This window comes from Telopea speciosissima, chromosome 10 (genome assembly GCF_018873765.1).
Source record: "Telopea speciosissima isolate NSW1024214 ecotype Mountain lineage chromosome 10, Tspe_v1, whole genome shotgun sequence".
Classification (NCBI taxonomy): domain Eukaryota; kingdom Viridiplantae; phylum Streptophyta; class Magnoliopsida; order Proteales; family Proteaceae; genus Telopea; species Telopea speciosissima.
The window spans coordinates 62,675,970-62,700,704 of NC_057925.1; the positions used below are offsets into that span (position 1 = coordinate 62,675,970).

The following is a 24,735-nucleotide window of genomic DNA, read 5'->3' on the forward strand; positions in this document are numbered from 1 at the left end:
GTGATCACTGTGGGAGAACTGGGCACACCAAGGATAGGTGTTGGTCCCTTCATGGTCGCCCCCCTAGCACACGTAGTCGTGGTGGTCGTAGAGGGGGAGCTCGAGCTCACTCCGTGACGACTGCGGCAGATGCTCCACAGGATGATCCTATCTTGGTTGACACAGTCCGCCGGATTATAGCCCAGTTGAGCACATCTCCTGCATCTACCGTGGCCAGCTCATCTTCGTCCTCAGCCTTGCAGGTCTCCGCTACAGCCTCTACTGCAGCCCAGTCTTGGGTCATTGACTCTGGTGCCACTGACCACATGACTGGTATGTCCTCTACTTATGATACCTATACCATTTGCTCTGGTAAGGATAAAGTCAGGATAGCTGATGGATCCCTTTCCTCGATATCTGGTAAAGGTAGTATCCCTGTTACCTCCTTTATTTCCCTTACCTCAGTTCTTCATGTTCCTAACCTTGCTGTTAACCTTTTATCTGTAAGTCACTTGACTAAATCCCTCAACTGTTGTGTCACCTTTTTTCCTTCTCACTGTCTCTTTCAGGATTTGGTGACGAAGAGGATTATTGGTAGCGGACGTGAGGAGAAAGGCCTTTACCTTTTTATCCTAGTGTACCCCTGACTCTCCTATGTGTGTGGACGTGATGATGATAGTTAGTGGAGTCTGTTATGTTATGGCATCGGCGTCTAGGCCATCCATCTTTTGTTGTAATGAGGAAACATTTACCTCACTTATTTTCTTCTGTTGCATCTTCCCATGTTTTTGAATGTGAACCATGTATGTTGGCCAAACATTGTCGCTCCTCTTATCTATATCATGGTAATAGAACTGCTGCTCCTTTCCATATTATACATACTGATGTTTGGGGACCTTCTCCCACTACTTCTTTATTTGGCTTTCGTTACTTTGTCTCTTTTGTTGATGATTTTTCTCGTGCCACTTGGACTGTTCTTCTGAAAAATAAGAGTGATGTTTGTGAGGCATTTCAGAATTTTTATCAAATGATCCTTACTCAGTTTGATACTCGTATCAAAGTTGTCCGGTCTGATAAAGGGGGAGAATATATGTTTAGTGGTCTCCAAGCTTTCTTTACTAAGAATGGCATTCTCCATCGATTAGCGTGTGTTGACACACCCCAACAAAATGGGGTTCTTGAGAGGAAAAATCGCCATTTATTGGAGGTCACCCGTAGTCTCTTGTTTGGTATGCATGTTCCCAAGACTTTTGGTCTCTTGCTCTTCTCACCGCTTCTTTCCTCATCAATCGCATGCCAACCAAACTTCTTGGTTTCAAATCTCCCTTAGACATCTTATCTCCACGAGTTTCGCTTTCTCTCTTCCTCCTAAAATCTTTGGTGTGTTTGTTATGTGCATGTTAACAAATCACATCGCACAAAACTTGATCCCAAAGCCCTCAAGTGTCTTTTTCTTGGCTACTCTTCTACTTCTAAAGGTTACTGGTGCTACCATGCTTCTTCTCGCCGGTGCTTTACCTCTAAAGATGTCACCTTCCTTGAATCTATTCCTTTTTTGCCCCATCTCAAGATCCTCTTGGGGGAGAATTGTGGGAATGAACAGCTGCTGATTCTCTCCATTACCCACTACCTATCTCTCCCTTTATGTTTGACATTGGGAAGTCGTGAATCTGGATGATGTGCATACTGATTCGGTGGTTGACAGAACTGCCAGTGGTCCTAGTAAGGAGAAAGATTACCACATTACATACAGAAAAGGTGAAGGCTTGCATAATGAAAGAAAGAAGACCTACCAAGAGTCCTCTTTGGATCCAGATCCACAACCTGAGATCCACTCTTCTAACTCAGGTGATCTCCCTTCTCCTTCTTTATGTGATTTAGACCTCCCTATTGCTGTTCGCAAAGGGAAAAGAGCTTGTACTAATCCTATAGCCCAGTTTGTTTCCTATGATGCTCTTTCTCCTACAGGTCTTGCCTTTGTTACTGCCCTCTCTGCTGCTTCTACTCCCAAAAATGTTATTGATGCTATGTCTGACCCAAAATGGAGACAAGCTATGTCTGAGGAAATGATGGCACTTGAGAAGAATGGTACTTGGCAACTGGTGGATCTTCCTAAGGGACGTGTCCCTGTTGGATGCAGATGGGTCTACACAATCAAGTACAAATCTAATGGGAGTGTTGAGAGATACAAAGCAAGGTTGGTGGCTAAGGGATACAGTCAAGTCTATGGAATTGACTATCAGGAGACATTTGCTCCGGTTGCCAAACACAACTCAATTAGAGTTCTTTTGTCATTGGCTGCCAATAAAGAATGGCCATTATACCAGTTGGATGTGAAGAATGCCTTTCTCCATGGGGATTTGGAAGAGGAAGTGTACATGCAAACTCCTCCAGGCTTCAAACTGCCATCAGCTGAAGGGAAGGTGTGTCTCCTCAAGAAGGCATTATATGGTCTCAAACAGTCACCAAAGGCATGGTTTGAGCGCTTTCGGCAAGCCGTTCTAAAGAATGGATATTCCCGAGCCAAGCTGATCATACTCTCTTTACTAAGAGGGGCCATGGTACCATTACGCCCTTATTGTTTATGTTGATGATATTGTGGTCACAGGAGATGATATAGTTGAGATAGATAACCTGAAGAGTTACTTGGCACGCAGTTTGAAATTAAAGACTTGGGTCCCTTAAGTATTTCTTAGGCATTGAAGTATCAAGGACCAAGAAAGGAATTAATATATGTCAACGGAAGTTTGTTCTTGACTTGTTGTGCAGAGATCTGGAATGTTGGGCTGCAAACCACCAATTCTCCTATTGAGCAAAATCATAAACTAGGAGAAGATTGTGGTTCTTCTCTAGTGGATGCGGGAAAGTACCAAAGGCTAGTGGGGAAGCTTATCTATCTTGCCATGACACGTCCAGATATCTCCTATGCAGTGGGAGTAGTGAGCCAATTCATGCATGCTCCCAAGAGTGGCCACTTGGATGCCGTTTACCGTATTCTTAGATATTTGAAGTCTTCTCCAGGGAAAGGATTGTTGTATGCCAGACATAACCACTTGAAAGTGGAAGGTTTCACAGATGCTGATTGGGCTGGCTCCATTACAGACAGGAGATCCACTTCCGGTTATTGCACCTTTGTTGGGGGTAATTTGGTTACATGGAGAAGCAAAAAACAGCATGTTGTAGCTAGATCCAGTAGCAGAGGCAGAATTTAGAGCTATGGCCCATGGAGTTTGTGAACTTATATGGTTGAGAAGACTTGTTCAGACGGGATTTGACATGAAGGTCCTATGAGACTCTCTTGTGATAACAAGGCAGCCATCGATGTGCCCACAATCCTGTTCAACATGACCGAACCAAGCACATAGAGGTTGATAGACACTTCATCAAGGAGAAGATAGACTCGGCTGCATTTGTACTCCCTTTGTGAAGATCGGTGATCAGTTGGCAGATATCCTCACCAAAGCTCTTGGCTCTCCTCAGTTTAATATCCTTCTAAGCAAGCTGGGAATGCATAATATATATTCTCCAGCTTGAGGGGGAGTGTTAGAGTTGATAGTAAATATGTATCAGGGGTAGTTCAGGAACTAGACTTCTAACTAGTTCCCTTATTATGTATTTTTAACTTTTTATGTCTTTTTACCTTTTACCTCCCTAGGGAGGTGATTGTAATACTTTTAGTAATTCTATTTGAGCAATATAGGTGGGTTGGAGAAGTCTCTCTAACACACACAACTTTGAACCGTAACTCTCTCTTCTTCCCTCTCTTGTCTCCTTCTTCTCTAACATCTTCCTTCCTTCTCCATTGTTTCCCTAATCTGAAACTCAACTGATACTTCAAGGCAATGAGGAAGGTGCTACACTGCTACGTCAATAACTAGAAAGGAAACCATTAGCATGCAAATAGAAATACATCTGACATGGTGGGCAACAATTTCTATGATGTTTATTCCCCAAAGGAAGGGGGGGGGGGGGAGTGTTTGTTACACTTTGACACTTGAGAAACAGCCAAAGACTTTTTTACAGGACAATTTTCTTGTATTGATCTCTTCATTAGAGATTATTCATGTATTGAGACCACTTATCTCCAGCTCGTGAACTTAGCCGATACAAAGGTATATGATAGCACCCAAGTTTCCCGATTCGGCAGTTCGCTCTATGATTTATCATTCATGGGGCTGCTGCAATTAAGGCGTCTAACTGAGGATCAAACCTTGCTGTTAGACTACATCTATGGCCAATCAGAAGAAAGCAAAGAGGCAGATACCCATCATACTCATCATAATCCATAGGGATAGATGTAGACGTGCTGATAACTAAGTCACATAATTCGCTATCTGAACCTTCTGTTCAGTTTGTCACAGCTTGATCAAACCTCGCTGTTAGACTACGTCTATGGCCAATCAGAAGAAAGCAAAGAGGCAGATACCCCTCCTCCTCATCGTAATCCATGGGGATAGATGTAGTTGCGGTGATAAATGAGTCACAGAATTTGCTATCTGAACCTTCCGTTCAGTTTGTCACGATTTGATCTGGCGCTCTGACTGAGAGTTTGGAGGATCCTCTGAGCAAAAGCATTTTGGTTCCAAAAGAGAACTTTCATTCTCAAGAAGAATAATCATCAAGGGCTGCCATTAGCCAAGAAAAGGTGTCTATCAGGGAATAACCCTAGATGCCCTGTGAGTTGAAACCCTTTGAAGTGATTCTGACTCTTGATAAACTATCATCGAAAGAAAGGAACCTCTAAATGATCTTGTGCCTCCATTAGAGCCTCAGCTGGGACAGCAGACATGAAAAAGAAAGAAGCAATGTACTCCTACCACTCCGTGGGCTTCTCTTGCTTTAGCGCGAAAGAACTGCGGATATCGCAGTTTATCTAGAACTTTCATGACTTACCGCCCAAGAGGAAGATGGTACATCAAAAACTTGAAAGGAAACTGTCAGCATGCAAATAGAAATACATCTGACATGGTGGGTAACACTTTCCTTGATGTTTATTCCCCAAAGAAGGGGGGGGGGGAGTGCTTGTTACACACTTTTGACACTTGAGAAACAGCCAAAGACTTTTACGGGACAATTTTTTTGTATTGATCTCATCATTAGACATTCATGTACATGGAGAAGCTAATGTTGATGCAAGCCCCCTCTTTTTGGATGTGAATTATGTCAAGATTTTCTAATACTCACAAGTCAGATACATGCTGCAGACATTTTTACCAAAAAAAAACCCTAACTTATCATTTCTTACTTTAAAAAAAAGAAGCTGAAGGTTAGGGTCGACTCCAGTCCTGCATAGGACCCTGCGTAAGCAGGTCTTTTGGATTCGGCTTAGTGAGTTTGACATTTTGTGTCCAACTCTTACACCAACATTTGCCTTATTTACATAGATGTTCAGCTATTCCAAAGGCTGTACATGTTTCATCAAGGGAACCTAATATTCTGAAGGGAGTGTTACTTATCATGCAGCGAAAAATATTTTTCTGTGATAAGGATACAACACAGTCAGGTTGGGTCTTGATGCAGGACATTTGGGGGCTGCCCCTACTAGCCCTAGCCCAGGCCCAATTGGATACTCCAAGAGATACCATCTCAGGCCCAAGCCCAAGCCCTACCAGTCCTGCATTTAGTTTATTTTTGTTTTATCTTTTATTTTTAGAGTTATTTGGCAGTTATTGCTGTAGAAATAGTTATTAGGGGGCAGTTATTGCTGTAGAAGTAGTTGTTAGGGAGTTATTTTTTTCTTCTTTTTTTGATTTTGAGTTTTTAAAAGAACGTTTTTTGAGAGGAATGAGAACAGAATTGAATAACCAAAGAATGAATTGAGTTTCTGGTTGTGTGCGTGTGCACTCTCCTTCCCCCCCTGCAATTCTGATTTTCCCTCTTCTTCTTCTTCTCACGGTTTCTCCTCTTTTCCCCCTGCAATTCTGATTTCCTCCTGGATTCTCTTTCTTCCTTTCCCCTCCCCCCATTATCTGGTATCAAAGCCCAAACCTGGGTGAATCTCTCTTTCTCATATTCTTCTCCCTTTCAGTCTCTCTTCCCTTCTTATCTTTCTTCTCCTATCTAAATTCTCTTATCTTGTTCCCTTCCCTGTTCTGGAAACCCCAAGCCAGAACTCCAAAATACTCATATACACTACCTTATCTTCTTTACCATAACATCCATTGATCTCCTTTAACCACACGATTGTAACAACCAATCGTTCCTTATTATTCCATCTAATCCCAAGTTGGAATGAAGAACAACACTGGAAATGCTGCAACAGTAATGACATATGACTTCGACATTTCACTCAACAATATCGAGAGGACGTGCTGTTTCAAGAATTCATCTCCTCTTCTCGTGAATTACCAGAGCTTTTGAACGGCATGGATGTGCATCACATGGACTGGTTTCCTGGGTTTATCCAAACTCGAGGTCGAGTTTTTTTAAAGCAAGGGAGAGTTGACGCAGGACATTTGGGGGCTGCTCCTACTAGCCTTAGCCCAAGCCCAATTGGATACTCCAAGAGATACCATCTCAGGCCCAAGCCCAAGCCCTACCAACCCTGCATTTAGTTTATTTTTGTTTTATCTTTTATTTTTAGAGTTATTTGGCAGTTATTGCTGTAGAAATAGTTATTAGAGGGCAGTTATTGCTGTAGAAGTAATAGTTGTTAGGGAGTTATTTTCTTCTTCTTTTCTTGATTTTGAGTTTGTAAAAGAATGTATTTTGAGAGGAATGAAAACAGAATTGAATAACCAAAGAATGAATTGAGTTTCTGGCTGTGTGCGTGTGCACTCTCCTTCCCCCCCCCTCCTTCTTCTTCTCTTGTCTCCCTACAACTCTGATCCCCCCCCCTCTTCTTCTTTTTCTTCTACTGTTTCTTCTTCTCTTTCCCCCCTGCAATTCTGATTTTCCCTCTTCTTCTTCTTCTTCTTCTCACGGTTTCTCCTCTTTTCCCCCTGCAATTCTGATTTCCTCCTGGATTCTCTTTCTTCCTTTCCCCTCCCCCCATTAGGTCTGGTTTGCAGAATACCAAGAACCTGAATGTAGGAGCAACAGGGAACTTAATACAGCAGTAACCAATTTCTGATGCACAATAGGGGGAAAAAACTGTAAAATGTTCAAATCGGAAAACATACAGAAGAACCAGAAAAGTGAAGAATGGTCAAGCTAAGGCCCTAATCCAGCAGAACATCACTAGAGCAAACTCAATCTGGCACATGACATCATAGAGGAGCAAAAGGAGCAGCTGGATTAGTTGGTATCCATCTTGCTAAATTTTTGTTTATTTAATTGGCCAGACTTTCTTCATGGGTAAATTCATATTTTTGCCACAACTTCTTCGTTTGGCTTCCTATTTAGATAGTTCTGAAATCAATGTTTGAGTTGGTTTTTAAGTAGCATATAGCTTCAAAATGTGGCAATCACCTAGAAGGCTTTTGTAATTGTTCCTTTTGAAGGTGGGTGTAGAATGTTGTACAATTGTTTCTCTTCAGATTATGAGAATTCTCCCAAATCCATGGAAGGAAGGATGCGGATAATTCATATGTCCTTACTACACTAATTCTAATTCATCTCGTAATATTAAATCAACTGACATCAAACTGAAAAGTAGTCTAATTCCTTTTTCTGGTTTAACCATGCAGTTTTCACAAAACCGGACGGAAACTGAAACATGGGCTTTTACAGTTAAATCTGGTTTAATGGGTCAGGTCTGTCCAGTCTTTTTCAACTATGCTTTATCTCTTACTTTCCCTCAATTTTATTTTCACAACTTTTCAGTTTTCTCCCCTGTTTTCCCACACAATCAGCATTCTATCCAAAACCCCAGTCCTCAAACCCTAAGCGATCAATTACCAATCTCATCATGCAGACCACCATAAATATCCATCTAACAGGCCACCTTAAATTTTTCATAAAAATCAGTCATCCTTCCTTTAACCCACCATTAAGCTCTACAGCAAGTTTCTAGTCTCCGACCAAAACCCTTAACTTCCATTAACATTTCATTCCTATTAAATCTTAAACTCCATTCATCTCTCATAATTTTTCCCCTTTTACATAAGCTTAGAACATCAACCAGCTAATCCTAGCATCCCAGTTATTTTGATTCAAACATAAACCCCAAGTCCCTCAAGGTCCTACATTACCATGACAAATTAAAATAAAACTATGAGATGTGGGGTGAATTAATATGTATTAAATATAACACCCCCCCCCCCCCAAAAAAAAAAAAAAAAAAGATAGGACCAATTAATCTGTAATGGCTCAATAGAACATTTCGTGATAGTTCCCAGTTCCCACACAACAGCCCATTTATTTGTTATCACTTATCTACACATGCATTCATCCTATTTTTCTACCATACAGTGTAACAAGTATCAGCACAATCACCTAATCAGAACCTCCAGCTGCATTTGAACGAAGCAACTACTTTTTGTTTAATTTGTTTTGCAAATGCCAAACTGATCACAAGAGTCCATATGCTTCAGTAAATTACTTACTGACAAGTGAACATATCCCGATAAAATATATTTTTACGACTAAGGTTTTGTTTGACTCTTCTTCTCTTGACAACCTGCAGTAAATGGGGAAGCTGGAAATGGGAGTGATTTTAATCAGTTGATATTGACTGATCCCAATATGAGTGCAGTAAATTCATTGGAAAAAATATTGAGAGGAGTATTAATTACAGTAGAGTCCCAATTAAACAAATGGAATAATTATAACCATAAACATTTGATTCTGTACCCTTAAGACAGCTGGTATGTAGTAGGATCCATTGGGAGAGTTTACAGTCTGGTCATAATATTCTAGAACATCAGCCTGGCAGAGGGGGGGGGGGGGGGGAGGAGAAAAAAATAGGGTCAAATTCAATAGATGGATTAATAGATTCGAGGAGGGAGGGGAGAGAGAGAGAGAGAGATTCATGTTCAAATTACAGTTTTAAAAACAAAAAAAAATATGTAAATATGTATGCTAATCAGAGAATTACAATTTTTCCCCCCTAAATGAAACCAAGTGTTCTAGCCAAGTAAACAATAGCAAAACAGCACACCTAAGACACACGTGCTGTTTTTTATTTTATTTTTTAGGAGGGGGGAGGGGGCATAGTAGTAAGTCTACATTGTAGATCCTTTAGTACAATGATACCTAAATGAAACCTAGTGTTCTAGCCAAGTAAACAATAGCAAAACAGCACATCTAAGACACACGTGCTGTTTTTCAAATTTTTTTTTTTTTTTTTTTGGAGAGGGGTGGGGGGGCAAAGTAGTAAGTCTACATTGTAGATCCTTTAGTACAACGATACCGTTAGATTCTTTGGGACAGTCATGGAAATGGAAAAGAAATAAACAACTAAAGAAACATATACTTGAGTGCAAAGGAGGCACCCAATAAGTAAGTCTACCTCTGCAATCCAAATATGTCATGAGGAGGGTGCAAGAGTATCATAAGTTTGTCCAACTACTCATCAAGGATCAAGGGATGGAGACGGAGCTGGTCCTGATCCAGTCCATGATGGGTCAACCAATTCAATGCCACAATCAAACAACTAAGGATTAGTCCTGATATTGCCGGTTGTATCAGATCTACTGTGTATTATTTTAGTATTGAATCAGCCAATCCTCGCATCTAAATGTTTAAGCTATTGGACAATCTTGCCACCTAAAATCAACATTTTAAGGATCATGCCAAGAGGGCTCCAGGATATTTGACCATCTTACCAAACATACATAGTTTTCTAAAAGAGTTTCAAACTAAGGGATAGGATTTTTTTAAAATACTTAACTATCAACTTGGAAACTCAAAACTAGAATATGACTAAAACTGACAATCAAAATTTGACATAAAATAAAAATTAAATTGAATAGACATAAATCCAACCCAAAACAAAGAATAATTATTGCAAAGTACCAAAAGTACCCCTACTAATCCAAATGGAGAAGTCAATAAAAAACAAAGAAGACTACCAAACAAATTCAAATGGGTCAATTAATTGCCATTCACTGCAACCCTATATGGATCCCAATCCCTACACAAACCCCACATGAGTCCCACAAAAAATCCAACCACTTTCCGTAAGGTTGGCCCAACAAGAATTCTTCCTGAGGTTCCTCCTGAGATTTCAACAACGCAAAAAATCTTTTCGACCTTTGATCCAAAATTGGGTAAAACATGGCAACATCATCAATTTCCTCAAGAGTAATTTCACTTCCTCAACAAATGGAGAAGTCAATAAAAAAAACAGCTAAAACTACCAAACAAATTCAAGTGGGTCAATTAATTGCCATTCACTTCAAACCCATATGGATCCCAATCCCTAGACAAACCCCACATGAGGCCCACAAAAAATCCAACCACTTTCTGCAAGGTTGGCCCAACAAGAATTCTTCCCAAGGTTCCTCCTGAGATTCCAACTCCGCATAAAATCTTTTCAGCCTTCGATCCAATATTGGGTAAACTATGGCAACATCATCAATTTTCTCTAGAGTAATTTCACTCCCTCAACAAAGTCCTGATGAGGTATGTGCTGATGGTTGGTATATGAAGCAATTGATGGGCCAAATAGCAAGATCAAAAGAGACCTGACAAATTCTCTTGGAAATAATCATCATCATAACTGGACACTGAGCCAGGACAATTGGGACATCTTTCATGGCTTCTTATATGACTCTATCATTAGCAGTTAAACTGTGACAGCCCTATCTGTGCCAAAACCATCAGACTTGGGTGTCCCTTCTGTGTGTTCCTAAGCTCCATTTCAACGGTTTCTCTCTAGGAACCAAATTCATCCTAGGTTGGGGAAATTGTTCAGAACAGAAAAACAGCTCCAGAGATGTGGTTTGGCTTTCCCTAGTACAATTTATGAGGAAGATTCATCCAGACTAGAGTTGAAATTATTTTTGGTCCAAAATGAGGCCCTGGACATACAGCACTTGATGATAAAGGGAGGTTTTCAACAGTAATTCAATAGTGATTGATTATAGTTGGTAAGGGAGGGCACTCTTTGGCATATATTATCCAACATCATTCTTGAAGATGCCTGCTCTGGCTGACATTGCAAAAGAGTTTAGCTAGAGCATGAGTCCATAGGAGATTAATGCATTTGGGGGATCTCTCTCTCTCTCTCTCCAAAAAAAACAAATAAGACAGAAGTAAAAAGAACATCTAAAATTCCAGAAAAATTTATAGGATGAAGAGTAACAATCGTTCAATTAGTTATTAATTAAACTCAGGTTCGAGTGGGGACAAATTGATTGGGAGTTCAATATTTAAATTTCACAGCACAATGCATAAGTCGGCTACTATTATAGTTAACTATAGGCACCTTACATCTCTGATTTTTTATATACTTAAGTTTTCAAAAAGATAAGGAAAGAAATTAATATGCTGTAGAAACCACTGAAATTAATAAAAGGATAACTATTAAAACAGTAATAAATTGCCCAAGAAATTGAAAGAAAAACAGTGGGTCCCATTAACTAAACTACCAGTCTAACCTTCTCCATGAACTCCAAACAGATAGCACGCCTCCAGCAGACAACATTGATTGGCCTACCACAGAATGGTCATAATCAGACCCCCCTAAAAAAAAAAATTCAGTTCTACATTTTCTCCTTAAACTAGGATTGATTTTTGAGATGATAAAAATGAAAAAATTAACAACAGCACTTAATGTATTAACAAGCGTATGTATGTCTGATTCCAGATGAGCAAGAGGTAGTCCAGCACAACAAAGAAAAAGTTCACTTAGGTTTTTTAGCTTTACCTTTCAGTGATGAATGATGGAAAGTTCATTGAAATGACAGAATTACATGCAAAATGAGAAAAAATCAATGAACATGAGCAGAAATCCACTAAGAAATACATCCTGCTAATACCTCAATACTTACTCAAGTTCACATCCCTCTCGACTTGGAAGGCTTAAGAAACACATTAATTATATGCATTAGTAATCCTTAAGGACATCGAGAGGGTGGGCCTTGGCACAACGGTAAGGTTGCTCTATTACAACCTGGGGGTCGCGGGTTCGAATCAGGAAACAGCCTCTCCGCGAAGTGGGGGTAAGGCTGCGTACATATGCCCCTCCCCAGACCCTGCAGTAGCGGGAGCCTTGTGCATTGGGTATGCCCTTTTTAGTAATCCTTAACGACATCTAAGGAACCACCAAGGAAGAAGACAACTGCTTGTGCATTCTAGGCAGAAAGCCTACTCATGACACGACACTTAAGATATTCAACTTCATCCATTGTTAATAGGCAGAAACCCACTCTCCAAGTGGCAAAATAAAGAAGGCATCATTCACCATCCCCACAGGAAATGCTGCAGCATCATTAGGTAACCTATAACTCAGTTTTAAGGTAATATGCATCTAGAATATGAAACTACATGAACAAAACATATCCAGTCACTTAGCTACCCCTGCTCCAACTTTATGTTCATGGCCAAAGAAGTCAGCAGCAATAACATAAGTGGCAACATCCACTAATTCAAAATCTGCTAAAACATCCATCAAATCACTTATCCACTATACAAGTGCATTCAAAACATTCTTTAATGCAAATACATCTCGGCCACTTCACTAGTTCACGCAGAGGAGCTAATATACAACCCCGATCATCATATTGACTCTGCCTAGTGCACATACTTCTCCGCTTTCCTCTCCTTTTTCAGAGCCTCTAGCTAGTACCAGTGCACCTCCAACAGCCCTCTATTCTTTATTTCAACAAGTTGAATACTGCTGCAACATCTAGAAAGTGATTGAGCATCCATTACCTCTATTGCTATTGGACCAAAAAGGGAAAAATCCTTACCCACATTGGGCAACCAAATAGGAAAAATAACAGTCAAAAGGCTGCTGGGAGTGCATTTAAGACCAAAAGGTGAGAAATACTCTCTCCAAGAAGGCTGCTCAAGGCAGGGGGCACAACAATTTCATCTCCTGACCAATTAAACAACAGGTAGAATTCAATCAATTCATTAAAATGCTACGGCCTCTCAGGGTATGCATGCAAAAGAGAAACCATATCCATAACAATCAGTAAAAACATGCAAGACATTGGTTAATGTGGCGAATACAAAGTACCAAAGAAACACATCAAAACTCAACACCACCGTTTGGTTGACAAATAATACAAAAGTATAAATGAAATAAAATAACTCAACCAACAAATTGCAGAAAGATTTGAGGTGTCATCCTTGACCTGGTGGTAAAGTCTCCAGGTGTTGATAGCCAATACCTGGGATCAAATTCTGCCTCATACAGGGGGGCTGGTTTGGATCAGGCGATTTATCCATGTACCCAAAAAAATGCAGAGAGAGATTCAATGAAGAACAACAGTTAAACTGTTCCAATTTGACTGTCAGCCATAATATTACCTTCATACGCCAAATATGGATCCCAACGGGTGAGTCCAGCTCATTCAAATCAGTCACATTCATAACTACAAATCTCCTCAGCCTCCAAACCCCTAAAAATTATTAGGAATAAGAAAAGATATCCTTTGTTCCTATGACGTACTTCCAATGAAGGATCCTATCCAAAAGCTCATTGTTTTGTCACATTCCCTGTTTACCTTCATAGAAATACTTTCACCGCATGTCAAACAATATTTTTGTCAGCCTTTCTTCCAAAAATCAACTCCAAGCAATTTGAAAGAGAAAAAATGCTGTAATTCTATAAATTGGTAAAAAATGCAGAGGAAGATCGGGAATGTAGCCTGACTAACTACAGCTACGAGCCAGGTTTTTGACTTGGCTTAAATTGATCAAGTCCAATGCAATTCTTGCCATAATTTAGATCCCAGTAACAGTCACAAAAGCCAAGCCGTAAACAGAGTTACAATCTAAGCAGATTCTTAATCGAAAAAGTTCACCTAGGTTTTTTAGCTTTATCTTTCAGTGATAAATGATGGAAATCCCACTTCATACAAGGGGCTGGTTTATCGGGGAATTATCTATGTACCCAAAAAAAAAAAATGCAGAGAGAGATTCAATGAAGAAGAACAGTAAAACCGTTCCAATTTGACTATCAGCCATAATATTACCTTCATTCGCCTAATATAGATCCCAACGGTGAATCCAGCTCACTCAAATCAATCACATTCATAACTACGAATCTCCTCAGCCTCCAAACCCCTAAAAAAATATTAAGAATAAGAAAAGATATCCTTTCCTCCTATGATGTACTTCCAATGAAGGATCCTATCCAAAAGCTCATTGCTTTGTCACATCCCCTGTTTACCTTCATAGAAACACTTTCATCCCATGACAAACAATATTTTTGTCAGCCCTTCTTCCAGAAATCAACTCAAGAAATCTGAAAAAAAAAATGCTGTAATTCTATAAATAGGTACAAAATGCAGAGAAAGTCGGGAACGTAGCCTGACTAGCTACAGCTATGAGCCAGGTTTTTGACTTGGCTTAAATCGATCAAGTCCAATGCAACTCTTGCCAAAATTAGATCCCAGCAACGGTCACAACAGCCAAGCGGTAAGCAGAGTTACAATCTAAGCAGATTCGAATTGTGAACTTAGAAGACTAATGAGCAAAATGAGCAGCAGTGACTACCAACGTTAATCTAACACGTTTTAGATAAATCCATCAGAAAATTGAATAAAAACCCAAAACCGCGCGGCCTAATAGTGCAAAGTATTTCGAACTAATTCAGTAAAGTTTTCAAGTCTACAAGGTTCCGAAGAAGGAAAAAGAAGAAGCTAATCAAATTATAGTTTACAAAATGACATGCCAGGAGAGAGAGAGACAGTTATCGAAACAAAAAATGACTAACCTGTAAGAAATGTCCAAGACCAAACCTCGGAAGCAGTCCAAGTCATCCTTTTCATACTCACCGTCTTCATAATAAACGTCGTCAGGAACTTCTGCATTAGAGGTGGCAGATTTCCTGTTCCTAGAACGACTAACACGAGTAGAGGTGTACAACCTGACATTGTTGTCGAGGAGTTGAATTGGGTGGCCTTCTACGAATCTTGACAAACCACTAAGTTTATAATGAAATGGGTCTTTCGCTTCGAACCCAAAAGACACCCTATCACCATGGAAGAGCAGCTTCAGACCTCTTTGAACTGTGAACTGCGCCATAAACGAAGGTCTACAGGTTCCTTTAAGTCATAGGAGAAGAAAAGTTTTGTGGTACGTTAAGGCCTTCCTTCACTGACTGAAAGAGTGAGAAGAATTGCAGAAAATCTCACACCCGACGATCCATAGCCACATGTTGGTTTGGTAGTTCCACATCCCCGCTCGAATATCTTTCTTTTTTGATTTTTCTTTGCTTCAGAGTTAGGGACTTTCGCGGTATCTGGATTCTGGACTCACTTGGTAAATGGGCCCCTTTACTCGAGAAGCCCACGACTCACCGAGGATTTATAGGCCCATCCATGACTTGGACGCTAATATGCTAAACTTGCAGTCCTTGCAAGGCTCTTTGGTGGGCTCATCTAAGAGATCAACAAAAACAAAGATAAGCATCGATTAGATGATTTCAAGTAAAATCTTCGAAGAATGAGAGCTTTTAAAAGCTGTTCTAAAGAGTCACATTTGGATCCAATGGTCAAAAATCATATTTTGATTAAATATGTTTTTCGGTTTGTAATCTTTAAGGTGGGAACTCTTCATGCTTAAGTCTCAGTTATTTATTTATTTATTATTGAAAAAAATTATTTATTCATTTATTTTTGGGGGTGGCATAAGTCTTAGTCCTCAAATTTGTATAACCTTGAACATGTCCTTGCTAAACAAAAACCTGATGACAAGTTTTATGAAGGGGTCAGGGTGGGTTAAGGTCATCAAACACTTGAGGGGTTTTTTTAGAAAGTGTTCCTTCTCTTTTGTTTCTAGGGAGATTAAGAGCGTAGCTGAATCCCTGGTCCAGAAGGCTGTGTCTTGTGCGTGTAGACATCTTGGCCCATTTCCACTCTTCTGTTGTCTGATTTATGTAACTCAGACACCTTGTGTTGGTCACGCTTCAATAAATAAGCATATTTTCTACCAAAAAAAAGGGTGGGTTAAGGCAAGTAGAAGAGCAAGTCCAACCGTTGTGGTCCATGCTAACACACAAAATCCTTTACAAAGTGGGCAAAAGAAAGGGAATTGGATCTACACACTGCTCCCATGTAATGGATCTCCCCGCCAAGTCAGAGAGCATGAATCTCCCCACCAAACCAATGAACACAAGGGAGAAGAGGGTGATTGTAAGAGTGAAATATTGATCTAATTGGAAAAGGGTTGCGGCAAGTCTAAGGCAGTAAGAAAAAAAAGAGTATTTTTGCTTTGTTAGAATTAAACGAAAGCTTTCATAAATAAAAGTGCTAACATCATGAGGAGTCCATAACTGGATTAACTGCTTGGTGCATGTATAGGGGGCCCACAGTGTTAGAGAGGATAGAGAATGAAAGTGATGCACAACCTTTTCCCCAAAAGAATTTATGATAATAAATTTGAGGTTGAAAAAACTTTGTCCATGAAAAATGCATCCGGTATAGGTGGAGATGGATAGACTATCTAATTCTCTCTTGTCGGGTAGGATAACAGTTGTTTATGAGGTATTTTGTTCTCAGACCCCACACTCCCAGATAGAAAACTACTTCCCTAAAATTGAATTTTAGTATTAATTTGCAAAATAGAGGAAATACACAAAGATCAAAACATGATCACGTGGAGAGAAGTTCTCTGATCATATTGACCATTGGATGAAAAGCATCTGTCTTGAATAAGTCATGTCTAAATTTCAAGTCCAGTTCCTATTACATGGTCACTATGATAGGAATTTTTTTTTTCTTAAAAGGGGGGTTGGGTACTAGATGAGGAACGGGGTCTTGAAACCAAGATCTCCTGGGAGCGAAGTGCAGTAGCTGTGCTAGCAGCTGTCCTCATTATATTAGGATTTTCATATTTTCTATGGCTAAGGGAAAATTGCCCCATCCACACCAAGAATGAATTTTGAACCAATTTTAAAGTTTTAAGGCAGAAGTTTTTATGCACGGCTTGCATTAATTATTATTAGATGGACATTTATGTCCATTCAAATTGACCATAAAACCCTACACCCCCCTATTAAGGCCTGATTTGGTATGATTTCTATTTCAATTTTAGGGGGTGATTTCTATTTCTGAAATTGTTTGATTTGATTTTTGCACCTTATTTCAGTAAAATAGAAATCAAGTTGAATAGAAATTTTGAAATAGCTGAGGAGCTGTTTCAGAATTTCTATTTTATTTGATTTAGCGCTCTTGCTCTTGAATGAGCACATGATTAATTTCATGGGCAAAGTAGTAATTTAATGTTAAAAATAAAACACTACCCTTCTTCTCCTAATGGTCGCACCACCACCACCATTACTACCTTGTTACCACCACCACTATTACCACTACTACCCCGCTACCACCACCACCACCACCACCACTACCTTGCCATCACCACCACTGCCGTTGCCATCGCTACCGCCACCGCCACCACCACCACCTCCACCGCCATCGCCACCACCATTGCCATTGCCACCACCACCGCCACTACTTCCACAACCACCATCACCACCACCACCGCCACTGCTACCCCTTCACCACCACCACCACCACCGCCACCACCATTGCCATTGCCACCACCACCGCCACTACTTCCACAACCACCATCACCACCACCACCGCCACTGCTACCCCTTCACCACCACCACCACCACCGCCACTACTTCCACGTCACCACTACACTGCCACCACCGTCACCACCACCACCATCCTTCCCAAAGAAATATAGAGAATCTATTCTCAGAATTTGAACTATCAAATGGATTTTTTTTATTCTTAAAATATTTCATATTGATGCAACTAAAACAATTTCAATTTTTTGACCAAAAATCTATTTGTTGACTATTTCAAGAAATCAATCCAAAATTGAAATAGAAATCATACCAAATCAAGCCTAAATGAATGATGCATGAAATCTACCGTGTACGAACTCCTCCTTCGTTAGTGAAAGCAAGGTACACTACATTGCATAGGCTAAAGGGAAGTTTGAACTAATTCATACTAGATCGATTTGGTTTAATTTTGTTGGATTAGAGCAATATCAGTAAAAGAAACATGTCACTAGCCATCCATGGCCTATCTGGAGGGGCAATGTTGAAATTCAAGTTCCCACTTATCACTAAAATACTTACTGGTAAGTTAAAGAAAATCCACGATCACATAATCACTCGAGAGCAAACAACCGTCGTGGCCTATTAGATGTGCTTATTGGACATGAACTATATAACCATATGAAGAGAAGGAAGACTGGCAAAAGGATATTTGGGCTCCTTTAAATTATATATGAGGAAGGTTGATAATAGGAACGAGTTGTCTTTCTTGGAGGGAGTATTGAAAAAATTTGGGTTATGTGATAAATGGATTCAACTTATGATGCAGTGTGTGTGTGTGTCTACGGTATTACATTATCTATTGATTGATGGTGTACAAAAAAGATACATTCATGCCATCTAGAGCTCTTCGCCAAGGCGACCCTCTATCCCTATCCATTTCATTTTTTACACTGAATTTCTCAATTCTCTTAATTTAGGTGTGGTAAATAATGGTAGTTTGCTAGGTATTTGGGTTCACAGGCAAAGCCCAGAAATTACACATTGATTTTTTGCGAATTACTACTTGATGTAGGAAGACAGCTCATTGAAATCTTTAAAAATATTATGGAAGACATACGATGAAGCTTCGGGGAAATCCATTAAAATGTAGCAACCTTTAGTTCAAATACTCCGGCCAGTTATGAAGTTAGAGAAATATTTATGATTGCTTACTGAAGTGGGGACATCTAAAAAGAATCCTTCCAAGATATAAAAGATATAACTCTCACCAAAGTAAAGAGTATTGAAAAAAAAAATTATCCCCCTATTATAATCCTTATGTAGTAGGGGATGTAGACAATCTTGCCAAACTATGTAATTCTTTGTGTTTATTGTATGATTATTGTTTGTGATTTCCGTTCTTTTCCACGTTGTGCTAAGATTCGTATCCAACATGGTGTCAAGGTAAGAGAGAGAGAGAGAGAGAGAGAGAGAGAGAGAGAGAGAATAAAGTATTTCCTAATTGAATCACATGGGAATAATTAAACGTATTTTCCAAACAAGGCCTTATCCACCTTTGGCAGTTCCTCCACGACTCTTTTTTAGTCTTTAGTCCGGCTCCTCTCCTCCAATCCCCGTAACCCCCTGTCTAAACAAAAACGTTTCCTTAGTCATTCTTCTTCTTCTTCACCTCCTTCTCTTGTCCTGTGTAAGTAACTGTAACTATTAGGTCTTCATGGCGACGAGATTGAATAGATTGGGCAGATGGCTTTCGATTTTCAAGAGGGGATTTTCAAGTTCCGCTGATGAACATAAGCTCCAACAAAGCGGCAAAACTGTCAATCTCTTTACTGCAATTAACCAAGCGCTGTCCGTCGCGCTGGAAACCGATCCTCGGTATGTCACTTTTTTGGTTTCTGAACTATCTGAAGGGAACCCAGATCGTCATTTTTTTATTTTTTGGTTTATTTTATGTATGATGGGGGATTTTGTGGCTCCAATTTTGATTAAAAAAAAAGAATTTGATCAATTCTAATGGTGTTTAGCACCTTGTTTGTTTGTTTTGCTTGTCCCCCCCCCCCCCCTCACCCCCGAAGGAATGATCTTGATGTTGCTCTCATGCAATTCGATTCTCGAGGACGGAAGCAAGCTTCAATACTTTCCTTTGTTGGGTCCAAATTCATGAACTCATCCAATCTGCGCAAGGCTCTGATAGCCTTTTAATTCCAGTCAGCCACCTCAAATCCGTCACTCTCATCCTATATTTCGTTCTCTCTTAAATGTCCAAGATAAAGAAAACCCAGGTGATAGTAAGTTAACTAAGAGCCCTCCACTTAGTCAAAGGCCTTGAAAGGACTTCAAAGGCAACCCAGCAGATGGTAAAGTTTATACAGATCCCTCCACTTAGTCAAAGACCTTGAAAGGACTTCAAAGCCATATGCTTACTACCAATCATGGACTCCCCGTATCTCGGCCATAGTCTGAAAAGAATTTTCTTCTCTGTCCAAAAGGGTTTCATTTGATCTTCTATAGAAACCACAAGTGCCGATATCTGACATGGACACGAGCCATCCAACAGGGCAGGCTTTTGGAGAGCAAAGTTTCCTTTGTTTTAACTTTTAACTATTGTTGACCCAACAAAAGTTAAAACATCAAGAGAAATAGGCCAGGAAAATATTTCCAACTACTGTTTTCCCCCTCTTTTCATGACTCCCTTTCGACAGAGCTGATTGAGAGATCAAGCATTCATAATTACTGACACTTTTATGACTGGGTTTGCAGAGAATGAAGTGGATTTCTTTCCTTCTTAGAAATGAAATCTTATTGTATGTAATTACTTCATAGTATTAAGATTAAATCAATTCCCTAGGAGTTTTCTGCTATTAGTTTCTTTCATGGACCAAATATTCCTAACCATTTATGGTACTGAATAACAATATGAAAATAGATACAGCCATTGTATCACCATCGATCGTTCCTCTGTGGATATCTTTAAAATTTGATCCACAATCCAGTATGCTGCCAGATTGTTATTAATACCCAATGGAGTCAAAATGCCATAGTAGATTCCCTAAATGGGAACCATCATATGCTATATGTGTTCCACATAGAATTATGTCAGCTGCAGACTATAAGATGGATCCTTAAGATTTTAATGTATTAATAATACATTAATACCTTCATGATGAAGTGAGAAATCAGCGTGTTGTTTATGTAGTATAACTGAAATCATTATTGAGTTTAGTGATTACAAGAAGAGGTATTCTTGGCTCTTTTTAGTGACATTCTACTTGATAACTTTATGTTACTGGTCTTCTGTACTGTCTGTAATAATTGAATTTTTTTTAACAGTGCTTATGTCTTTGGAGAAGATGTGGGATTTGGTGGGGTTTTTCGCTGCACAACAGGATTGGCTGATCAATTTGGTAAACACAGGGTTTTTAATACTCCTCTTTGCGAACAGGTATGCCATTTTTCCCACTTTACCCTTTTCTTTGGTGTCAATTATGAATGGAAGTATGCCTTTTAGGTAGTGCTAGTCTAAATTTAATACTAATTTCACATTCACGCAGGGGATTGTTGGATTTGGTATTGGTCTTGCAGCAATGGTGTGTTCAAACATGTTTATAAGTGTATATTTCGTCTTGCCAGCAGAATTCCTATCTTCATTATCTTCTGTCAGATTTAATTTGATGGTTCTGCTAACGTGATAGGGAAATCGAGCAATTGCTGAGATTCAGTTTGCAGATTATATTTTTCCCGCTTTTGATCAGGCATGATTCATTTCAGATTCTAAATTTTCATGACAAAACAATTGACACTTCATTCACCCTCAGTCAGTTTTGTCTGTAGATTGTCAATGAAGCAGCAAAATTCAGATACCGGAGTGGGAACCAATTCAATTGTGGGGGTACAGGTTTCTTGTACTAATTACAACCCCCAAGATAAATTATAAAATTCCCTTCTTGAGATTCCATTTGTTGTTCCCAGGCTTGACAATAAGAACCCCGTATGGAGCTGTAGGCCATGGTGGCCATTATCACTCACAATCTCCAGAGGCTTTCTTCTGTCATGTACCAGGTCTCAAGGTATGTTTTCCTTCTCCTCACTGCAGAATGGATAGTTTTATTGCATAAATGTATCTAGGGGGCTGACAATATTTTCATGCTTAGAATTGGCCAAGTCATGTTAGACTTGACGAAGTTTTGGATCTGCTAGATGCTGTCCACTGACTTTGCAAACCTTGTTGGAATGAACTCAATTTCTTTATAGTCTCCTAATAATTTGTTCCATGAGCTCTGAACCTCGTCAATGGTTCTTGTAATAGGTTGTTGTTCCTCGAAGTCCATATCAAGCAAAAGGATTGTTGTTGGCATGCATACGTGACCCAAACCCCATTATCTTTCTTGAGCCAAAGGTAATGCTTGCTATTGTACCAGAATTACATAAAACATTGACAAATTACAATTTCCATTTGAAAATTGAGGTTCAAATTCAGAATGACATCAGTTGCCTAAATCAATATCTCACTTTATGGACACACAAAGAAGTTAAGGTTGACCCCCAAAAAAATTCAGTTTCAAGCACAACCAGAAGTAACTGCTTCAAACAGAATAGCGAAGGTGGTATTAGTCTTCTGTATGGTTAGTGATGATAATAAATATGGGAAAATAGGGGAAGGAAATGCAAACTTAATGGAGACAAAGTTAAAGGGCAACCTGGCTGAAGGATGATGGGAATACGAAATGTTACTAGAATCTCTCACAGTTGGCAAGTCTTTCCATTTCTCCTATAAGTCCCAAATGTAAGCTTTTAAAACTACCATGCTGTTGCATTAAGTTGTTGTATTAGAAGTGTACATTGTAATTGGGGGGGCGGGGGGGGGGGGGGGGAAGAGGAAAAGGAAAGAGAAGAAGCTACACAAGCACTAATGTCATGCTCTGTTCTTTCTTTCGGTGCTGCTTGTATCCGTGTTAATGTCATTTTGAATTTCAGTGGCTCTACCGTTTGGCAGCAGAAGAGGTTCCTGAGCATGATTACATGTTGCCACTATCCCAAGCGGAGGTATGAATCACCTATTTATCCTACGCAAGCAAGCACTTTAGATCATTAGGAACTACCTAAATTCTCTAATCCATCAGGTGATTCGTGAGGGTAAGGACATAACTCTTGTTGGTTGGGGTGCCCAGCTTTCAGTCATGGAACAGGCCTGTGTTGATGCTGAAAAGGTAAGTGGTCTCAACATCAGGTGGATTCAGAATGCAGGTCCTCAATCTACTTCATATATGCCGAATGATCTCATTTTTTCCTATTTCAACAACCGAAATGCTGTGATTCTCATTTGCTAGTGAACTTTTGCAGGATGGAATTTCTTGTGAGCTGATCGACCTTAGAACTTTGATACCTTGGGACAAAGAAACAGTAGAAGCATCTGTCAAAAAGACTGGGAGGCTTCTTGTAAGTGCTAGAGCTACGTACAGGTTCATGGATTCGCTCACTTCTAACCATTTTGTACTATTTTTTGTTGTAGGTTAGTCATGAAGCTCCAGTGACTGGAGGATTTGGTGCTGAAATCTCTGCATCCATTACTGAACAGTGTTTCTTGAGGGTAAACATAGGCATCCATTGATTCCTATTTTGTTGTTTCTTTTATATTATGGAACTACATGTTTGTGCAAGTTTTTTGTCTTTCAGAGAAGGAGATCAACTATCAGTGCTCATTATACTTGTTCATCAGTTTGTGTGACATTAATTAGTTGCATGCTTGATTGTCTTCGGGAAGATTTGGTTTTATTTTGGATGTCTTGGCTAAAGTAACAGAGTAATCTGTAACATGAGTCTTTCACCATATCTATTGTTCCAACTCTTGTAGAAACTGTCCAATGTTTCATCCTTCTCTTTGCACATACGTTACATCTCCAGCTTAACAATTCATAGGCTGCATTTATGGTATATTACTTATCCAATTTATATATCTTGTGTCTAGATTACATGTAGCATTTTCACCCCCAAAAAAAATGAGAGTCAAAATAACCAATATGGCTTCCTAAATCCATGTAGGACAATTTATGCATGTTCACATACATGGTCATGGATAGAAAGTTGGAAATTTTGCATACTGAAACTGTTTGAATTCAAAATATTTTATATTTCCCCTGAATTCGCATACCGAATGTCAATCTTTTCTGAGTCTAGAAGGCCAAGAGATAGCTATTTTTGAAGAAACCCTGATGTTTAGAATATATAATATTCTGAAGGATGTGACTGACACTGGAACAAATGTATAGAGTCTCTGTCTGGATTTGCACCAGATGGCAGAACTATGCTACTCCTTTGATTCTTTTCTACAGTATTGTAGCTTCTTTATCTACGACAATGAGAATCGACATTAATTTGTGCAGTTGGAAGCACCTGTAGCCAGAATTTGTGGCCTTGACACTCCATTCCCTCTGGTATTTGAACCTTTTTATATGCCGACAAAGAACAAGGTTGATCTCAATCCTCTCTTATTTTCTTGTGCATTTGTTCAATGGTATTGGAATGACATGTTCTTTGACTTTTCATTGCAGATCTTGGATGCAATTAAAGCAACTGTAAATTATTAGAACAAGTAATTCTGCTTGTATAGTTGTTTGTCACATATCTAAGGTTGCTTGAACTGCCTCCTCTATAAATGCTTTGCCCCAAGGTGAAAGGGGAACATGAAAAATGGAAATCTGCCGTTGCAATGGACTTGGATCTTGTGCAGCTGTGGCGGGAGCTGTGCAGCACCAAAACCCACCCTGAATATAGGGGGGAGGTGGTCATTTCACATGTGGGGCCCAGGTGGGACCCACCTGTGAAATGACTGCCTTACCCCTATTTTTCTTGTCGTTTAGTGGTCCTGCACAGGTGCAGCTCCCGCCACGGCGGGATAAGATCCTTTTCCCGTTGCAATAGCTTTACTCCTTTTAACTCTGAACTTGATCTATTTCAGCTTGAAAATCATTGAGCATTATGCGAGGTTGCTATCCAGGACTTTTAAGCAACATTAAGAAGATTTTATGCTCCATCTTATCGACTGGTTACAATTGTTTACAAGAAATTCATCAACTAACCGGAAATCTGTTCATGTTGGCCAAACCAGAACCCCGCAAAGAAGTCTCAGGTCTTTCAATGGCAATAGGCCTCATGCAGTAGCTTCCGCTACCTGCGGTCGCGTG

General features: G+C 39.6%; 2 protein-coding genes across 3 annotated transcripts; one reads left to right on the plus strand and one right to left on the minus strand.

The window, feature by feature from the left end:
- Window positions 1–8,234: 8,234 nt before the first annotated feature.
- LOC122642958 lies at window positions 8,235–21,363 on the minus strand. Of its 2 annotated transcripts, none has more exons than XM_043836580.1 (4): window positions 21,353–21,363; window positions 14,753–15,139; window positions 11,463–11,517; window positions 8,235–8,557 (listed from the first exon to the last, which is right to left on the minus strand). In XM_043836580.1, exons 2-4 carry the CDS (start codon window positions 15,061–15,063, stop codon window positions 8,462–8,464), a joined length of 462 nt encoding a protein of 153 aa, XP_043692515.1. In that variant the 5' UTR covers window positions 15,064–15,139; window positions 21,353–21,363; the 3' UTR covers window positions 8,235–8,461. The 2 variants fall into 2 exon arrangements, with proteins under 2 accessions (XP_043692515.1, XP_043692514.1); XM_043836579.1 differs by lacking the exon at window positions 21,353–21,363 and adding an exon at window positions 8,713–8,787 and having other exon boundaries at window positions 8,245–8,557.
- On the plus strand, window positions 19,200–24,260 carry LOC122642957 (2-oxoisovalerate dehydrogenase subunit beta 1, mitochondrial-like). Its single transcript, XM_043836578.1, has 13 exons — window positions 19,200–19,429; window positions 20,885–20,996; window positions 21,106–21,141; window positions 21,247–21,306; window positions 21,386–21,443; window positions 21,524–21,621; window positions 21,861–21,950; window positions 22,529–22,597; window positions 22,675–22,761; window positions 22,895–22,990; window positions 23,064–23,141; window positions 23,935–24,021; window positions 24,103–24,260. Exons 1-13 carry the CDS (start codon window positions 19,269–19,271, stop codon window positions 24,136–24,138), a joined length of 1,068 nt encoding a protein of 355 aa, XP_043692513.1. The 5' UTR covers window positions 19,200–19,268; the 3' UTR covers window positions 24,139–24,260.
- Window positions 24,261–24,735: the final 475 nt, after the last annotated feature.

What these genes read in the sequence shown, in the direction of transcription:
- LOC122642958 (XM_043836579.1), bottom strand. Translation starts at nt 15,063, where the DNA reads ATGGCGCAGTTCACAGTTCAAAGAGGTCTGAAGCTGCTCTTCCATGGT. An exon ending in GTTTGGAGTTCATGGAGAAG is followed by an intron (nt 8,788 to 11,462) that starts GTTAGACTGGTA and finishes CCCCTCTGCCAG; the next exon opens with GCTGATGTTCTAGAATATTA. An exon ending in ACATACCAGCTGTCTTAAGG is followed by an intron (nt 8,558 to 8,712) that starts GTACAGAATCAA and finishes TCCCATTTCCAG; the next exon opens with CTTCCCCATTTACTGCAGGT.
- LOC122642957 (XM_043836578.1), top strand. Translation starts at nt 19,269, where the DNA reads ATGGCGACGAGATTGAATAGATTGGGCAGATGGCTTTCGATTTTCAAG. An exon ending in ATACTCCTCTTTGCGAACAG is followed by an intron (nt 20,997 to 21,105) that starts GTATGCCATTTT and finishes ACATTCACGCAG; the next exon opens with GGGATTGTTGGATTTGGTAT. An exon ending in GTCATGTACCAGGTCTCAAG is followed by an intron (nt 21,622 to 21,860) that starts GTATGTTTTCCT and finishes TTCTTGTAATAG; the next exon opens with GTTGTTGTTCCTCGAAGTCC.